Here is a 20,494-nt window from a genome sequence, read left to right on the forward strand (position 1 = left end):
TAAGAAAGTACCCACCTTGGCTGATCCTGACACAACCTTCTGTTTGTAGGACGGCTTCACACCATTGGCCGTGGCTCTGCAACAAGGTCATGACCAAGTCGTGTCCCTCCTGCTCGAGAACGACACGAAGGGAAAAGTGCGCCTCCCAGCCCTCCACATCGCAGCCCGGAAAGACGACACCAAGGCAGCAGCTCTGCTCCTGCAGAATGACACAAACGCGGACGTGGAGTCAAAGGTAGGGCCAGATCGATCGTGTCAGCCTTTTGCATCCTTGGCTTAAATCACGCGGGCAACCTTTGGGAACACCGGGTCTCCCTCCTGGCAAGCTTGTGTCAAAAGAAATAGAAGATCACTGAAAGGGATGAGAACATGTTTGCCGTGCCAGCCCACGCTGTCACCCCGTGCCTCAGCCTGAGAAGCCAGAGAACGCTGTCCATGCTGTGGTATCTTATGCATGCCAAAAGGGAGGCAACTTCCAAAGAAAAGGATTTCCACGCTTCCACGGTTTCTTCCCTTCCGGTTTCATGAAGGGATGTATTGAACAGGGCAGGTCAAACATGAGAGCCACGCTATAACGTTCTAGTGACCGTGGATGATGACCACTATGGTGATAGGCAGCGCAGCCAGGGTGCATGCGCTGTGGGAAGCTTGCCTGGGGGAAAGAGCCACAGCCGAAGACTCCCGTAGTCTTGCTTGGAAGTCCATAGGGGGAAAATGGGGCGACGGACTAAGTCTCTGTGTAGCCGTTCTTTGTGGAGTCTAGCTTTCTTCCTGCACCCGACCCCCTTCCATCTTAGCTTCCATCTTCATCCCGTAGCTGCCATGAGCTTCCTGCCGTCCACGTCACCGAGTGAACTAACCGTTCATTTTTTCCTCCTCTTTGCCTCCCAATGTGTTAACCTAGATGGTGGTGAATAGAGCAACTGAGGTATATTTATGTATCTGTCTCTGTTTTTTTTGGTTTTGTTTTTGTTTTTTTGTTGTTTTGTTTTTGTTTTTGTATAATCGGGATCTGCTTCATCGCTTTCCATCTCCTAGGTTTGCTGCCTCATCCCGCCCACCCCTGCCCCTCCTTCTTTGCCTTGCCTTCTGTAGGCTAGAATCCTGCTTCACCCATCCCCTGGCCCTGAAGGAGCATGTGCGAGAGCAGACAGCAGGTGAATGGCCAGGGCTTTCTGCAGCTGAACTCGGCATTGGGAAGGAAGATTTAGGAATCCTCGAAATACCTTATGAGTATTGTTACAGAGACGAAGGCCTCTGACACTTCTGATGCTTATCGGCTGTACCTAAAGCTGCAGACACCCCTGTCGCTCCACTCCTCCGGGACTCAGTCTTTAGGGTTCTGCATGACACCTTACCCTCCGTGGTGTCAGCAACAGGAGAGTTTCTCAGAACGGTGCAACCTGACCCACCTTCCATTGAGAGGCAGAGATGGCTAGCATGGCTAAGAAGCTTGCTAACAAACCAGACACCCATCACCTCTTTTAGGTTTCGATTTGGCAGGGGGGATGGGGAAAATGAATTGCTGCATGTTTGACTTTTTATTTATTTATCTTTAAGGACGTAAAATGACCATGGCAGAAAAGCATCCCTAAAACTGTGTGCCTGAGCAGGCAGGCGCTAACAAAACGGATGAGCATCTCTGTTGTCTGTAGAACATGATCTTCTTTGATATAAACATCATACCTTGACGGTTTAATACCTCTAGAGGCCAACCCCCAAATTGCTTTAGTTCTTAAGACTGGCATTTACTGTTGGCTCACCTGAATTGTCCTGTAAGCTAATTGAATTTATTTTCAAGAGTCTCCATGGCCAGTTCTTTTACTTGCCTAACACAGCAGTTGTAATGGAGCCACACAGCTGTGAACTCTAAGGGTTTTTGAACTGTTGGCTTCCGCACAGTTCTGCTAGTGGATCCCTTGAATTCATCAGTCTCCATCCCTGGGTTTTTCCTGGCTTTCCCTCTGCCTGTGAGCGTGGGCTTCCTTAGAAACCCTACACACCATTGACCCTGGCCAAAGCCTAGCACACACTGGAATGTGGACCCCCAGCATATTTTGCTCCCTCGTGTTTATTTGAGCACAGGAAGAGCTGGAAGGAACCAACCGACCATTTGTCCTGTTTTCTTCACAGAGTGGCTTCACCCCGCTCCACATAGCTGCCCACTATGGGAACATCAATGTGGCCACGTTGCTGTTAAACCGAGCGGCTGCTGTGGACTTCACCGCACGGGTGAGTACATGCGTGGCAAAGCATCCCACTTTCAAGGAATCTCAGATGGCTTTGATAGGTAGTATGACCTTCCGGTCATTGAGAAATCAGGCTTGTTACCCTACCTGGCATACCTCTTGTTATTATATAGGGATGCTTGTTTCCTAAAAAGGGAAGGTAAACACAGATTGGGAGTGTATGTCAATAGGATGGATCACAGATAATAAACTCTTATAGAGAAAATACATGTAAGTGATTGCCATTCCCACAGCAGGGAACTACATGCACTTGTCCATGTGAGCTATTGTAGAAGTGCTAGAAGTTATTCGGTTGCGTGGATATGGGAGGAGCCCCAACACACTCCATTCCTGGCCCTGTCTGAGAAGCAATTGGCAGTTGACGGTGACTAGAGGAAGGAGAGTCACTTTTCCCAGGGATTTGTGACCATGAACGGTTATCTGTGTTCCAGTGGATGACCCTGGACCTCTCTGCAAGGTGGCACTGATTTGATTCAATGTGATATTTTGGGGGTGGGCAGGGTTAAGTTGGTGGAGGGACGTGTTAGAGAGGGTAATCAGAGGGTGGTTACGATCATAACCCATTGTATATATGTATGAAATTTGCTGTGGGGCTTAAGTTTGCTACTTGTAAGATGAATAAAGGATATAGACCTAATAAAGTGATATTGATTCACTATCGACTAATAAAGTGATATGAATTCACTATCCCATCATAGAAAGTTAGGGACAGACCACCACCACATGGCACCCCCACATCTGAACACCACGACATCTGAACACCATGACACCTAAGGCATTATCTTTGAGGCAAGCTCATCTTCTAGAAAGATGGGTTGAGGTGAGGTGGCGTGTAAGGCCAGTATGAGCTGTGTAGCAGGAAAAGTAAAATCACCTTTGAAATCATTGGTACGTGGGCAGGACTAGGCCAAGCATTTTATCTCCAGAAGAAAAGCTGAGTTCATCCCTATTTAACAGGCAAGGTGGGCTTAGCCCTGATCTTGGGGCCGGTGGTTAAGAGGAAGCAGGATTTCAGACTCAAAGAATGAAGTCACTCCCTTATCTGACAGAAGGCAGTTGCTCAGTCTTCGTACGGTTCATTAGTTCTAGAGAAAAATTAGCAAGTTCTCAGGTGGCACCAATAGATCTCCACTGTGGCCATCCATGCATTGAAAGGCATTGTTGGTTTGAGTGACTAGAGAGAATTGCTTCTCACTTGGAATTCCGCTACCCCCTCCATTTGACTCCGAGTTCACCTTTGACTCCCAGAAGGGCGCTTCAGAGCGCTTCCATTAGCCTGCATTAGCACTAAAGTTCAGATTTGGCCTTCTGGGTTTGTCTGTATAATTCACAGCATAGACAAAACTTAAGGTCTTGTATTACTCAGGGTTTCTATTCCTTCACAAACATCACGACCAAAAAGCAAGTTGGGGAGGAAAGGGTTTGTTCAGTTTATACTTTCCACATTGCTGCTCATCACCAAGGAAGTCAGGACTGGAACTCAAGCAGGTCAGGATGCAGAGGCCATGGAGGGATGTTCCTTACTGGCTTGCTTCCCCTGGCTTGCTCAGCCTGCTCTCTTATAGAACCCAAGACTACCAGCCCAGGGATGACACCACCCACAATGGGCCCTCCTACCCTTGATCGCTTATTGAGAAAATGCCTTACAGCTGGATCTCATGGAGGCATTTCCTCAAGGGAGGCTCCTTTCTTTGTGATAACTCCGGCTTGAGTCAAGTTAACACACAAACTCAGCCAGTACAGGTCTTTTAATCAGAACATTTGGGAAGTCCATGTCTGGATGTCTTTGAAGCTGGCCTCTGCCTTCAGTGAGAAAGTTCTGTTGCTGCTGAGGGTAAGATTAGATTTGAGAGGATGCTTAAGCAAATGAAGAGGGAATTACAGTATTGTCACAAACCTTTAGGCTACTCAAGTGTGCCCATTTCCCTCCCAGTGGTGACTGTGCTCATTATGAGCGATGATCCTTTATTGATTGAAGATCGATGGAAACCTCAGACCTGCATGTTAACCTCACATGCATCACTGTTCAGTGATGCAAAACAAGATACCAACTTGGGTTGGTATAAAATATACCACACTTGCTGCTTTTTGATGGATCTGAAAGCCATCCTCCCTAGCCTGTCCCGATTGATGAGGGCTCTCGACACTGTGTGGCGAAGGCTGAAGTGCAGTTGGGTTATATATTAGGCCTTGCACTCTTGCTGACTCCCAACAGCCTCTGCTTCTCTTTGTTGGCTGTGATGGCTGGCTGGCTTTAGGGTGTCAGAGGAGACTCTTTAGAAGGAGCTTGCCCATCTTACGTTCTAAATTCCTAGTAATCCCATCACTAGGAATCTGTCTGCTGCACTAAGGTAGTAGAGGTCTCTCCCTACTTATACTCAAAGGCAGATTCGGTCATGGTTTCCCTCTGGAAAGAAGCAAGGTGAACTTTGCAATTAGGGTCACATTCAAGCTGCTCAGAGCAATGAAGGGTAGCCGATCAATTTTATGTGCTAAGAACCAGCTGCAAATTATAACCACAAATCACAGTCTGAGAACCAGGTGTGGATGGTGGTGTAGGAGGAGATATTTAGGGTAAAATACCAAACAGCAGAAGCAGTCTTTGTCTTTAGGGAGGGAGGTGTGGGGTTCTGTGTGCTTACCGTGACTGGATATGAAGAAGGACTGAACTGTTGCAGATTGAGGTTTGTGGCCGGTAGCAGTGCTATAGGCTGGTGGCAGTGCTATAAGGACACAGAGAGGGGATATTAACTAGTCAAAAGCCAGATGCATAGGAGCCAGGATAGCACCTGCAGGTGTAGGTGTTTCTGAAACCGACGAGGGACAGACACAAACCAGTATGACCAAGGGGAGGCAAATGGACTGACATCCCATGAGAGATTCTGACAACTGGAGGGGCTCCATATCTCCCAGACTTGCACCCTAACAGTTTAAATCTTCGAATTGCAACTTTGCCCTGCATTTATAAACTGCCTCAGCTGACACCTTCAGTGTGTCTCCTTGTATCATCTAAGCAGCTAACCCACACCATCCCTGGGTCCCCTATAGAACTGCTAAACGCTGCATTGCAGTGTGAGCTTTCTGCAGCCTGAACTGAGACAGCTCTGACAGCTCTGACACCGTCTGAACTGATGCCCAACCCTTGTTCTCATTGCAAATCCTCCCTCTCTCGGGGATGAGACTATAACTCAGACACCTCAGAGGGCCTGCTGATTGTCATTCTGGGAAGGACCACTTACAGGCTGGGGTGAGGAAAGGCCAAATCACATTGAGTGGATGTTTGTCAAGTCCCTCCTGCTGACTGAAGGAGATTCACTTGTGCTCCTGCTTAGTTGTTTCCTAGTCTGACCCCTGGAAGGGTTAGAGGTTCATTCTAGAAGATTCCAGGTGGCTTACAGATTAAAACAGACAGAGTAGGTCTAGAAGGATGGAGTAGAAAAAGCAAGCGTTTGTTGCCAAGTGGCTGTGAGGAACTGGGGAATGAAGTAATATAACAAATGTAGACTTCAAACCTTTGAATATATGTACACATGTATATATGGAATATGGATATAGAAATGCATAAACACTTCTACTTTGGGCTGGAGAGATGGCTCAGAGGTTAAGAGCACTGACTGCTCTTCCAAAGGTCTTGAGTTCAATTCCCAGCAACCACCTGGTGGCTCACAACCATCCGTAATGAGATCTGACGCCCTCTTCTGGAGTGTCTGAAGACAGCTACAGTGTACTTACATATAATACATAAATCTTTTTTGTTTGTTTGTTTGTTTGTTTTTGTTTTTTGAGACAGGGTTTCCCTGTGTAGCTCTGGCTGTGCTGGAACACGCTTTGTAGACCAGGCTCAGAAATCCGCCTGCCTCTGCCTCCTGAGTGCTGGGATTAAAGGTGTGCGCCACCACTGCCCGGCTACATAAATAAATCTAAAACAAAACAAAACAAAACAAAACCACACTTCTACTTTACACATTTTATTAATTAATGCTTTGACAATTTCATGCCTATATACATACCTATGCATACATATAACACATCATAATATTGCCAGCAAACATCAGTGTCCAAGGATCTCTGCGACACTCTGAATTGGAGTCCTGGCTGTAAATACCAGCCCTGGTATAGCTGGCTCCTGTGATCTATCGTTACTTTGAGAACCCTTGGAACCCAAGCAAGAAGCAAGAGCTGTTTACTCCGTACCTAGACTGTCCGAGCCATTCCTGAGTGTGGCTAACTTTAACTGAACCGGAATTTAAAATGGATATCCTTTGGGCTGAGCGTGGCAACACACTAACTGGGCAGATTTCTACAAGTTTGAGGCCACTGTGATCTGCACAAGCAGTTCCAGGCCAATCAGGGCTAGATAGTAGGACCCATAACATTTCATGTCCTACCTTTCGAGAATGTTTCAGGCACTCACCATTTGCCTGTGGCAAGCAGCTTGTGTAGCACACACCACTGATATCTAACACTTTGGAACTGTCAGAGATTAGCTCAATTTTGTTCTCACCCCCTGCCCCACATCCCAGGCCTGCCTTCCCTATGGTGGCACAGTGACCTTTGAATGTCACCTGCCTCTCAGGGAAAGTGTTTGCTCCCTGCCCAGTAGGTTTCCACTCTTCACTATTCTTGGAGCATCCTGTTAGCCCTGCTTTATGCCTGTCACACATCCTGTCTGGCATCTACATTGTGCAACATCTACAGTGCTGTACTTTCAAGACCACTGATATCTGTAGCTTCTTTCTGCTTCCCAGACATCTCTCCACACCAGCCTCCGTGCGGTTGACTTTAACATGAGCTTCATCCTCTGAGCCTTCCAGGGCAGACCTCAGTAGGGACTGTGAATGTGATCCTTATAGCTATGGCTCTTTGAAGATTAAAAAGCCATGTATTTCAGAAAACCATTCCTCACTGTTCTGAAAACAAGAAGGCAGGGTGTTTGTGTGGCCAGAGAGCCCTTTGTCTCCCTGCCATGACCAGGCACCCTTGGCATACCAGCATACCAATGGAGTCACCAAAAGGCTCTGTGGCATTCCATTCAACTGGAGGGCTGTCCCTAAGTGTGAACAACATTAAGAAGCCTCCCTGTCTCCTTCCCTTTCTCTCAGGTAGAACTTATGGTCACAGTGCTTTAAAAGCTATAATTAATTAAGCATGTAATAAATTCCTGCTTCCATGTTAGCCTCTTATACTTAATATCTCAATTATATGTGAGGACTGAAATGCAATAAGATACACTAACAGCCCCCTCCCATACCCTGCTCTACATACAAGAGATTTTTAATTCCTCAAGGTCAAATCTGTATCTTCTTGCACACTGTGGAGTCTACAGGGTTGAGAACTCAGCACCTGGCCCTGGGAGAGACTGAGTGTAAGTTTACAAAGTTCAAAGGGGAATAACAACATCGCTTCTGGGATTCTCTGCCTATTATATAGAGTGGATCTTGTTCTTAAGCCTGATTCTTTCCCAGTTCACCAAACTCTGATTGTTTTGGTCTGAAATGTGTTTAGACTTACAAGCTGCTCCCCACCCAAGATCAGCTATACTGGGTAAGGAGGGATGCCAGGAGAGTCCGTGGAATTCCCCAAGCCATTCACCAAACCCAAGTGGTGAATGTCAGGTGCTAAAGGATGGAGTGCTTTTAGCATCATTCAACTCACATGTGTAGATGGCCTTGTTAAGGACAGCCAAGCCATGGGGGTTCGGGGTGTTAGCATCAGGACCTCAGACTCGGAATGTGAGAGCACACTCTAAGCAACTTCCAGAGGGTGTGTAGAGGAACATCAGCATGCCCCAGTTAAGAATATGGCTGGGGCTGGCGAGATGGCTCAGTGGCTAAGAGTACTGACTGTTTCTCCAAAGGTCCCGAGTTCAATTCCCAGCAACCACATGTTATCTCACAACCATCTAAAATGGGATCTGATGCCCTCTTCTGTCATGCAGGCATACATGCAAATAGAGCACTTATATAAATATATACATCCATCCATACATCCTTTTTTTTTTTAAGAGTATGGCTGAATCCCTATTGACTATTTTACTGGTTCAGAATTAATGAGTCCAGACTTTGGTTTCTGAAACTGAATCTTTACATGCACAGGTTTAAAATGCATCTCCCTCAAATTGCAGTTCCTTTGTAAATCAAATAAAAGGAATTAAAAAGACACCAATAGCTTCTATTTATTTGCATTTTATCCTTATAGACATAGCTGCTCTGGAAATCAGTTTATCTCCCAATGTAGGGTCTACCAAATCAAAGGCTTAAAAAAAAATTTAAAATAAAGGTGAGGATGTGAGTATGTTGGTAAAAGGATATGAGTTATAGAAACATGGCCACCCTACATAGTCCCTGCATCCAACATACTCTTGTTGCCATGGTCACAGTAGCATTTCTATCTTGGACGTGACAAAATAAGTGAGTCTTTACAAGGTGGGTAGAGGAATCTACCCTTGTGTAGATTGCTCTTACAACTTGCAGGCCATGTCGATGTTTTTCTAAATTCTACCCTCTTGGAGAGTCTCCTGTGTGCTTTCTTTGAAGAAATATATGTGCCTTAGACCCACTCTTACACAGGAGCCACACTGCTCTCTTTCCACATGGTGTGGGACTCAATTGTTCCTCACCCAAAGAGGTGAGTGTCCTAGTAGCACACAATATGTAACAGAGAAAGGGAACACATGGGACCTGGGCAGATGGCCTTGCTTCACATGGCACTGGTCATGAACACGGTCTGGGGTGGATCCCTCCATCACCTGGCCTTTTTGACTCTTGGGGCCAGGGTTCACTAAGGATTCCAGGCTGCCCTCAAACTTGTGATTCTCCTGCCTCAGCTTCCCAAGAGGTTGACCAGTGGCATGTACCACTTCCTCCAGTCTGACCTGCAAGTTTTTGGGTTTTGGTTTATTTTGTTTTATTTTGAGACAGAGTGTCACTCTGTACTTTTGGCTGGCCAAGATCTCACAGAGATCTGCCTATATCTGTCTCACAAGTGCTGGGGTTAAAGGTGCCCATCACCGTACCTTTCTATTCCAGCTTTCCTAAAGAACTAGTAGGGAGCTGACTGTCAAATGCAGGCCCTTCCTCACTGCCCAGCCATCCTGTCTGACTTTCATGACAAGTAGATCATATTGAAGGCACATTGCTAGATTCCCACAAGGCCTTGCAGTTCACCCCTCTACTCTCTTGTAAGTGACAGCACTGTCGTACACACAGTGGGTTCACTAAGAGGTCATAATACATGGTCATGCTCTGGCACCTGAAGAAGACTATCCATGTCCATCTCACTTGAGATGCGCGGCCAACCATTAGGAGCTCCTGATGCCTTTGTGGTGGTGGCTGTCACTGTCACCAGAGGTCACTCACTCACTCTAAAACAGACTTCCCTCAAGAGCATGGCACATGTCCAATAAATAGATTGTAGCATTGTGGCAGGTCTCTGGAGCACTTCCAATAATCAGAAATGTCACGTCCAGAATGTCCTGCAGGACAGTGTGCTGTGGTTTAGGTCAGCAGTGCAAAGTCAGCCTTTAAGAAGTATTTAAGGGATGAGGAGAGATGGCACTGCAGTTCAGAGCACTTGCTGCTCTTGCAGAGGACTGGACTTTGGTTCCCCATGCCCATGTGAGACAGCTCGCAACTGAGACACCAGGGGATAGGATATCCCCTTCTGGCTTCCTTGGCACCCACAAACACACAGACACATACATGATAAAGATAAAATAAATCTTAATAGAAAAAGAAGTTAGTCACATGGTATAGCCTGGAGAAGGAAGAACTCCAATAATGAACAACAACAACAACAAAAAAGTGACGGAAACTGGAAGGCTCCTGTCCCTCTCCCATTTCCCCTGGACTTCAGTCCATGTACGGAGAGCATTTTTTTTGGTGACCTAAATAAATCTTATTTTGAAATCCTGCAAATCAAAATTCTATTAAGGCCGGAGTCAGCAGAGCTTAGCTTTCCTCATTTGCACAAAAAAAAAAAAAAAAAAAAAAAAAAAACTTTCCCTTTCCACCAGTTAGCTCCAGAAGCTGCACTGGGCTGCCATGACCTGGGCTGACCTCCCACGGAATATCCCAGTACATTCCCCATACTGCCTGTCCAAAGATGTCACTTTTGGGTTATTCAGCTGCACCCTCATCCTGGACTCCTCCTCTGGTGACTTGAGGATTGTTGAAGAGCAGAGGAGCCCATAAAGAGAAGTAGTTAGCACTTTGCACACCCCAGAGTTGAGGGGAAAGTGCCTCTAGGCATGTGCATGGTCCTCTGAAGCAAGAGAGTCTGGGAAGACACGTTCAGAGAGGAGACCTGTGTGGATTAACATAGGTGGAAAACCTGTCAAGGTGACACTTCACTAGAAACACAATTATTGGAGTCGGTCCAAATATGAGAGCTCTGAGGTGGAGCACACGCTAGTATGAGCACAAAAGAAGTATTAAACACGAAAAGGAGAAAAACAACAGAGGCTGCATCTCAGATCCAAGTGTGGCTGAGTCTGCAGAGGAATGATTGGGCCAATCAGGGCGGTGACAGCCAGGCTGAGGGCACATAGACAGGAGTTATTGATGGTGCACATGGAGGAGCTAAGATAGAAGTGTTCCTTGTATGTTGTGGGGTGTGTGGAAGTGAAGCCAGGCTTGGTTGGGAGCACGTGCACTTGCTATCCCTGGTCATGTGTGGAAGAGGACTGTGGGTGAGACATTGCCGATGGTGGTTTCTGTGCTCCCCACAGTCCTCCCAGAACCTGTCAAGGGATAAGGGGGCATCATTTTCCTTGGAAGACTTTGTAATTGATAGAGAACACTTTTGTCCATGATTAGCATATATTATACATAATGGCGGGCTTCATTATGGCATTTCCCTACTTATATATAATATACTTTGATCTTTTGCACCCTAGAGGCATTTCTGGTTTTCCGCAAGGCTTAGCATGCAATGAGAGTAGCACAGCCTCTGTGCATAAGGAAGGTCTGCTTTAAATCCCACATGCAGTCGTCCAGTGTCCATAACACAGCTGCCCAAACATACTGAATCAAGCATCTATGTATAGTCATGTGAGAGAGCAGGACCACATCCCGGGAAAAAGGGAAGCGGAGAAAGTCTAGACCAGCGCTTCTCAACCTGTGTGTCTCGGCCATCAGAAAACACATATTGCCAATGGTCTTAGAAACCCCAACCATCAATTTATTTCCTCTGCTGCTCCGTAACTGTAACTTTGCTACTCAGGTGGTGTTTCAGTTGTGAACTGCTGCTCTAGAAGTTGGTACTCACCATGGCATTACTCCTTTAGAGACACCAAACATACATATACACACATACACACATGCATACATATACATAAATATACATACATAAATGCACACATGCACATACACACATATACACATGTGCCCCTGACAGCATCTCTTAGTTCTTACTATAAGAACTTTGAAAAGAAGAAACTCATGCAGAATTCCAGCCGACCTAGACTCCCACCTTGTTGAACTCACAGGACCCCACTTGCACATAGAGCTCTATGTAAGCCCTTGAGTATAACAATGATTTCCATTTTAGACCAGGGAGCTAGAAAGTAACTGCCTGTGCATGACTCTGGAGTCATTTAGGATAAGAAACAGTGACGTGGGGACTAGGGAGAGAGCTTAGCCAGCCTCTGCCAGCATGAGGACATGAGCTGGGATCCCAGAGCTCACATAAAAAGCCAGGCATGGCAACACTTAGCTACAGCCCCGGCGCTGGAGGAGATGATGGAGGAATGGGAGGATCACAGGAGCTCAATAGCCAACTAGCCAGCCTAGCTGAGTCGGGGAGTTCTGCCTTCAGGGAGAGACACCAGCTCAAAAGTAAATTGGAGAGCAATTGAGAAAGATACACATATACACACACATACACATGCACACATGCACATATGTACATAAGCACATACACATATGCACACATACGCACATATGCACTCGTGTACATATACACACATACACATACGTACACATATGCATACATACACATATGCACATACACACATTTATACACATGCACACACACATACACACATGCACATATATACACACATATACATACATACACATATCCACATACACATATTTACACACATACACACATATGTACATACACACACCACAAAAGAAGCTCTGTGTGTGTGTGTCTGTGTGTGTGTGTATGTGTGCACACGTGTGCGCATGTACGTATATAATCAACATAAGGTTACAATGAAGTTGGAAGATTCTGATAACAAAGGCCCATGTGTGCCTACCTATAAACTTCATGCAGGCTACAGGCCAGAGAAATCTGATGTCTGGCAGTTTGTTCTCTGGGAATATCCAGGTACAGGATGAATTAAATCCATCCTTTATTTTTTAATAATCATGCTTTGGATATTTGCAATGAACTTCCCATAGCTAGAAATCTAGTGACCTCATAACAAAGACACAGAACACACATTCTTGGCAAGGCTTACAAGGCAAGCCTTTCACTACGAGGAACGAGTCTAGAGGTTGAAAACAGATTTCCCAATAGTTCATTAGTGAGGGCCTCTTGCTGACTCTCGAAGTCTGCAGTGGGCACTTGGCCAGCCACGTTTTTAACAAGCATGTCCCATGATTCTTTTGATCAGACAAGATTAGAAACTATTTGCCAAGGTCAGGCTGGGAGAGTCTTTGTCTACAAGTTACCCAAAGTTGCATTATAGAAGTCTTTTTAAATAATCTTTAAAAAAAAAAAAACGGCATTGTCTCTTAATCATTCTCTTAATGTTTACAGCACTTTAATAACAATCTGGGTTTACATTGCATCTTAAAGCTTACAAAGGACATGTGTATGTAGCATTTCCTTCGAACCCCACAAGAACAGAGGAAGTTCCATATTTTGACAGAGGGAAATATTGAAGTCACCAAGGAACTAACTGATGGTCCCAGGTCTCACCTGGAATAAAGTTGCAGAGCAGGGATCTGAACTCGGGCTTTTTCTCCAGCCTCGTGGATTCAGTTCTGAACCATCCAAGCTAGAGCATCCACGGAGCTGGAGGAGTGTGAGGTCAGGGCACAGTGGGCTGGAAAGCCGAGGACTGGGCTCTGGCTCTTGGCAGAACATATCTGCTCCTTAGGACAAAGGCTTTGCGCCCATGCAGAGGCTTCCTTCTCTAGCCCTGATGAGCCTCAAAGGCACCATTTCCATTCCTTCATGTGTCTGAAACTTTAGCAAGTGCCTTGTTTATCTGGAGACAAAATGGAGGCCAATTAACCAAGAACGGGGGGGGGGGGGGGGAGATACATTTCCAAAGAGCAGGGATCCCGAAAATCTGTAAAAGTTCATTTACTTTCTAGGGGGAATAGAAGGGAAAAAAAATCTCACCTGGAAACAAGCTCTGGATGTATCAATGTTGACTGAGTGGTAAGGAAGACTTACCATTCCAGTGGCCCTCCATGTTTTGGCTTTGTGGTTTGGGTGGTAGAATGTTAGGAAACTGGTTGGAGTGATTTATTGAAACCACTCTATTTATGAGAAGCATCACTAAAAGTCTAGAATCTCCAGAAACCTCACTGAACCCAAATTTTGAAATGACACTCTTCAATATACAGGAAGGAAATTGATTTTGTGGTTTTGACACTTTTTCAAATTTAATTATTTTATTTTACATGTATGAGTGTTTTGTTGCCAATTGTCTGGGCACTACTTGTGTGCCTGGTGTCTGTGGAAACTAGCAAAGAGAGAGTCAGATCCTCTGGAACTGGAGCTACAAACAGTTTTGAGCTGCTGTGGGGGAACTGGGAATCAAACCTGAGTCCTCTGAAAGAGTGGCCATTGTTCTTAACTACTCAGCTGTCTCCCCAGCACCCAATTTACTATTTCATTCTTCAGTGCTTGCCAGACCTCATTTCCCCACACCCCCACCCCCTGAGTTAAAAGCATTCATTTCTCTTTTTGTTAGTTTCATTTGAGAATTCCATGCATAGTAAAATGTATTTTGACTGTATCTACCCCATCCCCTACAACTTCCCCAGAACCTTCCCTCACACCCCCCCTCCCAACTGCGATTTCACATCCTTGTTTGTTGTTTGATTGTTTGTTTGTTGTCACACCTCACTGAGTTCTGTTACAGCTGCCAGTGTATGCATGGGCATGGGGTCATCCACTGAAACACGGGCACACTATGGGTCCACACTCCTGAAGAACACTGTCTCTCTCTTAGCACCTGTTAACTGCCAGCAGCTCTTAGCTAGACCTATGAATTCCTGAGCCCTTCTCCCCGGATTGCTCATCTTTTGTGGAATAACTGAAACGCACTTTGAAAGATATATTTTAAAAGTGTAGAGTTGGGTACCATGGGTGGCAACTGTAATCCTAGTACCTGGAAGGCCGAGACAGGAGAATCACCATGAGCTCCTGGCCAGCCTAGTCTACAGAATGTGAAAGCCTTCTTCACGCTTACTTCAGCGGTTCTCAACCTCTGGGTCGTGACCCCTTTGTTGGTCGACTGACCTTTTCATAGGGGTAGTATATCAGATATTCTGAATATCAGATATTTACATTTACAATTCATAACCATCGCAACATTACAGTTATGAAGTAGCAACGAAAATAATTTTATGGTTGGGGGTCACCACAACATGAGGAACTGTTATTAAAGTGTCACAGCCTTAAGAAGGATTAGAACCACTGCTCTAAAATAAGAGTAACAAAGAATTGATATGGTGTATTGAATGCCTATTAGGATAGCAACCTAGATAAGACAAGAGCAAGCAAGAGTTTGGAGACCAGGGAACTCTTACATACATGATAGGAAAGTAAAACCATCTGGCCCCCATGAAAGAGTTGAGTGTTTGTTTGCTTAACAGAATTATTGTAAGGGGGCTGGAGAGATGGCTCAGCAGTTAAGAGCACTGGCTGCTTTTGCAGAGGTCCTGAGTTCAATTCCCAGCAACCGCATGGTGGCTCACAACCATCTCTGATGGGATCTGATGCCCTCTTTTGACACACAGGTGTACATGCAGATAGAGCACTCATATACATTAAATAAACCTTTTTTAAAAAGAGAGAGAAAGCAAAAATTATTGTAGGCACCATCAATTCCACTTTTGGGTACACGCCCAGCCCAACCCCACAAAAAGAAAGCATTGTAGAGGGAGATTGTTCACCTGGCTTGCTAGCAGCATTGTTCAGGAAAAGCTAGAAGCTAAAGACCCCATTGTCCAGGGGCAGGTGAATGGATCAGCAGGAGGTGATACACATTTAGACTATCACCACCTCAGGAAAAGTAAGAGAAGCATACTGCACTCCAGATGCCACCAAAGGACCTCTGCTCGGGTGCAATGAGCCATCACAGTAAATGCAAAAGCTGAGTGATCACATCCATGAAATGTCCTGGACAGACAGACAGACACCAAGACAGAAGCAAAATGAAGACTTGACAGATGTCCTCTTAGGTACAGTTCCACGTTTCAAGGTGCAGAGAATTCTGGAGAGAGGTTGTGCCACGGTGCGAGTCACAGAAGGCTTACTTCATTCTGCCCGTAGTGGCTAAAACAAAACAAAGCAAAATGTTAACATATATGTAATTTACCACTATTAGTATATTGAAAGCCACCCCATTATGCTAGCTACACAGAAGTCCAGCGGGCTCTGAAGCCAGAGGGATGGGGGTTGGGGGGTCTCAGAGCTAAGATGGTATACTTATTCCTTCTCTTAGCAGTAACCCTTCCCATACATAATTTCTTCACGCAGTCATCAGCCCTCCTTCATTTAATTTAAATCCGATGTAAATTCTGCATTGTCGCAGCAAGGTAGGGAATCGGCCTGCCCTTGCTCTAGGGAAAAGCAGAAATGACCTTGCTTGGAGATGGTTTAAAGTGAACTTGTGTTTTTAATGGGAACACAGAAGGGAGAAATAACTAGGCAATCCTCAACAGAGGGAACTGTTTATTCCAGATCTCTGGCATTAACAGCCACGGGTAGGAAGGACCCCACCCCTTCCTACTGAGGAATAGCACGTGCATTGTTAGTTACCATGTGTGCTTCCAGTATGGTGTCTGTCCCTCCCCAGCCTGATGTCCCGGGTTTCTCGGCTGTGCTGCCCATAACAGCACAGTCTTGCTGTGGCCCTAAACATTCTCTTCTGATACCCCCTGTATTCATCTTGAGAGCTGCCTCTTCTGGAACCTTCTGATTTCACCAGGTGACTTCATGCCTGCATTACCTGAAGTTTCTCTATTCAAAATAATTCTTTCATAATAGCCTCAAGTGGAGCAATGATCTCACATGCTTTGGTCACTGTCTCTATAGGAATGAAGAGTGTCCTGCCTGGCGCTTGAATGCTTCTTAACTACCAGGCTCCATTCCTTTTTATTTCTTTTATTGCATTTAATTGTGTGCACGTGTGCACATGTATGTACTCTGTGTGTGTGTGTGTGTCTGTGTGTGTGTGTGTCTGTGTGTCTGTGTGTGTGTGTGTGTGTACTTGCGTGCGCACTCATGCATGCACTTGAACACATTCGGGCATGAACCCATGCATGCTTCAGGCACATGTGGAGGGCAGAGGACAAGCTGCATGCATTCATGCTCTGCACTCCCACCCCACCCGCCATCATGTGGGTCCCAGGGATCGAACTCAAGACATCAGGGTTTGGCAGCAACCGCCTTTCCTCATTGACCCATCTGACTGTCCCCCTGCCTAGCTCCATGTCTAATCTCTGCACCTTCTAGGCAGGCCTCTTGGCGTTCAGTGTTAGCAGCCTGATTTTATAGGTAAGAAATATGTGATGCCAAGAAACACAACTAGCTTGTCTTGAATTGTGCACATAGTGTTGGGCAAGCTCTAGAACTGAGCGTGGGTGACAGTCCAGCAACCCCAATCCACTACTGTTGTGGCCTTCTTCTAGATTCTCCATACTTCCCTAAGATTGGAGGGTTGCTGCAGGTAATTTCTCACCAACACAGCACTAGCCTAGTGAAGGAAGTAGCAACCTGGAGTCAGGAAAACTGTGGCAAATTACTTTTGAGTCTTGGAGATCATTCGTAAAATATGGATAAGCTTAATATCTCTCTTTCTAGGACCATCTTGTATTAAATGAGATTTTAAAAAGGAACATTTTTTGCTTTTCCTTCCTCACTTTTCATGTGACTCTTCTGGCCTGGAACTCACTCTATACAGACCAGCCTATTCTTGAGCTTGTGGGACCTGTGTTCCTCTGCCTCTCAGATGCTAGAATTTAAGGTGTATTCTGTCACAGTTGTATCTCTTGCCAGCCCTGTGATGGAGGTAGGGGAGGTATTTGTCTGTCACGTGGATGCACATATAAAATTACAGGATATAGCTCATTCCCTCCAGCATCCAGCAAGACAGCACATGTAGGAGCTTGAGTACCAGGTCTGTTCTCACACTCAGTGAGTTGTGCGTCTATGTGGATGTGTAAGGAGTGCCTGTAAAGTTACAGCCGGCATAGGGTTTCTTCTCATTGTTAGCAGTCTTCTTTCTTTTTCTAAGCCAGTTTTAGAGTTGAAAATACATAGCACAGATTTTTGTAGGGGCCTGGGGTGGGAGTAATCATTGTCATATAAACAGTGGCCTGTGCTAAGATGACTCAGAGGGAAAGCTGCCTTCGGTGGAGGCCCAGCAACCTGAGGTTTGACCCCTGGAATTTACAAAAAAGGTGGAAGAAAAAAACCAACTCCACCCGTGCACCACAGTACACAGGCCCCCATGTGCACATATCTTCAATACACAAGAGCAAATAAAGTAATGGATTGGGGAAAAAAACAATGGCCCAGTGGTTAAGAGCATTGCTGCTCATCCGGAGGACCCAAGTTCAGTTCCCAGCTCCAGCTGTCTGTAGTTTCTGCTCCTCTCCAGGAGTTTCGATACCTCTGACCTCTAGGACAGCACCTTGGTTCACATGAGCACACCCACACACAGATATGGACACACACGTGTGTGTAATGAAAATAAAGCAAAGTCTTTTCTGTTTTGAAAAAGAAAACAAAATAATAATCGTCATTGTAAAATCTCCTAGGAAATGATCCAGTACGCTTGCACAAAGCCCAGGAGACAATCACCGTATTCCGGTGATTGCTGCTCCCCCTCATGAGAAGTGGGAGGCAAAATGGGCCCTACGAAGTTAGGGTCTTAACCACAGTTTTGTAGTTTGATGTCTTTAAGGGGTGAAGCTGCTGATGCAAAGGTCCGTGTGAAAGTCCAGGTGGAAGGTGATTGAGGAAAGGGCCAGGAAGCCCCGTGTAAGAGCAATGAGAGACCTTCCCAATATGGAAACAGTCATGATCTGTGTTTTGTTAGGCATTTGGCCAGATAACGGACCCAGAAGTTTGAAATAATTAAGCTTGCTTATCCTGTAAATTTGTTTTCTCAATATTCTAAATAGTTATCCATGTCCTGTTAGTATCCTCTGTAAATATTTATACAGCCAATTCTCTTCGTTGTATATAAAGCATATATGTGTGTATGAGTTTGACTTTGTGTGTGTGTGCGCGTGTATGCGTGTATAGCCATCATATGTAAAAATGATTGAGAAGTAAATGACAGGGAAAGGAAGCTGTTGGGTAGGCTTATTAATGCTTTACTTTTCAGGTAGAGTAGTAATTATATTCAATAACATTATATAGAAAAGTTAAATAAGGTACTGTTTGTATGGGTGATGAAATTGTGGCTTTTAAGGAAGCCCAAAGGGTTTGGTAAAATGGGAAGGATGATACCTGGGAATTGGGAGCTATAGATCTTGGCCAGATCCAAGTTCTGTAAATGGCTTAACCACCCTGAGTTTTTTTTTTTTCTCTCCTTGCCATTAGACCGAATAAATTCTGATGTCCTTATCTGTTAAACCACATTGTCAAATGCTAATGTATTCTGTAACATTTTGAATGTATCGAGAAAAAAAAATCCTTTGGTAAAAGAGAAAAAAAACACATTCCATTAATATGCTAATTCATTCTAAAGCAAAATTTGCTTTAGTTTGTTCAAAACTCCTATCAGGCCAGCTTTGCCAGCCACTACTGTGAACCGGCACTTGGGAGACAGGTAGGAAGGTGAAGAGTTCAAGGTCACCTTCAGTTACGTGGTAAAAATGCTATCTCAAAGACAAATCACATCAGATTAAAGACTCTAGCTAGCTTGAAGTTATTTTTTTCTGTGTCTTAATCTAAATTTCTCATCACAAATAACACAGACCTTCTGCCGCAGTGAAGGGCAGGGGATTTCAAAGCTCAGATGCAAGGGTTGTTGCTGAGCAGGTAAAGCTGACACATGCCTGTCACAGTCGTGCACACAGACCACCGGTGTGAGCTGAGACCCAGACAGTGTTGGCGCGATGCAGGTCTGGTTGTACTGAAAAGTACCCACTTTCCCACTGTGCCCTGTGCCAATGTCCAGGGCTGTTATTTTTAGAAAAGATGAGGGTACATAAGATGTCTACAACCCTCCCATGAATGACAAATGAGTTGTTGGCCTGACGTGTGTGTGTATGTGTGTGTGTGTGTGTGTGTGTGTGTGTGTGTAGCCCTTTTAAAAGGCGTGTATGTGCAAATACAAATGTTGAGGGACTTCTTCTGCTCTTCTATGTCTTATATATTATGTAGTCATGTCACTTACTTCCAAGGGAATGTGTCTCTCGGTGTCCTTTCTAACGTCCCCTCACCTTACATAGGACACGACAGTCCTGTGACAGGAGAGCTCTAAGGCCTCCCTGGGACTCCCTGAGTTTGTGGTGTACATTCTCCTGTACACCATGAAACCCACAGTCATTCTAGTTGTTTCTACTTCATGTGGTGACCAATTTCTTATATTTCTCTTCATTCTTGTCGTCTCCAGAGGCCTCTCCGTTCTTCATGTAGGTCTCATTTTCTGCACAGTAGCCACACTCTTACCGTCTTGGGAATATCCGTATCTGTTCCCCTCTTTGAGGTCTGTTAGTAGTAAGTGGTCTCTTTTGCTTTCTGGAGACTCACAGTTTATTTCCATCTCCAAAAATCCGACTGTGTTCTGCATATGATTTGTTGACAGGGTGTTCAGCTGGTGACCTGTCTGCCCCTAGAGCTTGTGTGGTGTTGTTTCTTATATTGCTTTGGGTCCATTCTTCACCCATTCCTTGCATCTGACTCTTATCTTCTGATGCCATTCCTGGTATTTCTTTCTCTTTATATCTTACTGTGAAAATTTTATTAACTGGCATATCTTTTAACATTCCTGATTCTTTGCCTTGCTCTAAAGATGTCTACTTATGAGACTAATC

At 45.1% G+C, this 20,494-nt stretch overlaps 1 protein-coding gene across 16 annotated transcripts in view; it reads left to right on the forward strand.

Annotated features, from left to right (window-relative positions):
- Window positions 1–20,494, forward strand: part of Ank3 (ankyrin 3) — a 620,582-nt gene that overhangs the window by 416,905 nt on the left and 183,183 nt on the right. For 9 of the 16 annotated variants that reach the window (XM_029482226.1, XM_029482228.1, XM_029482229.1 and 6 more), the window contains exons 6-7: window positions 50–235; window positions 2,134–2,232. In XM_029482226.1, coding sequence (XP_029338086.1) covers window positions 50–235; window positions 2,134–2,232 — 285 coding nt within the window. Of the gene's footprint in view, window positions 1–49; window positions 236–904; window positions 929–2,133; window positions 2,233–20,494 lie in introns of all 16 variants that reach the window. The other 7 variants (XM_029482220.1, XM_029482223.1, XM_029482221.1 and 4 more) reach the window with 1 other exon arrangement.

Source organism: Mus caroli, chromosome 10 (assembly GCF_900094665.2).
Source record: "Mus caroli chromosome 10, CAROLI_EIJ_v1.1, whole genome shotgun sequence".
NCBI lineage: Eukaryota > Metazoa > Chordata > Mammalia > Rodentia > Muridae > Mus > Mus caroli.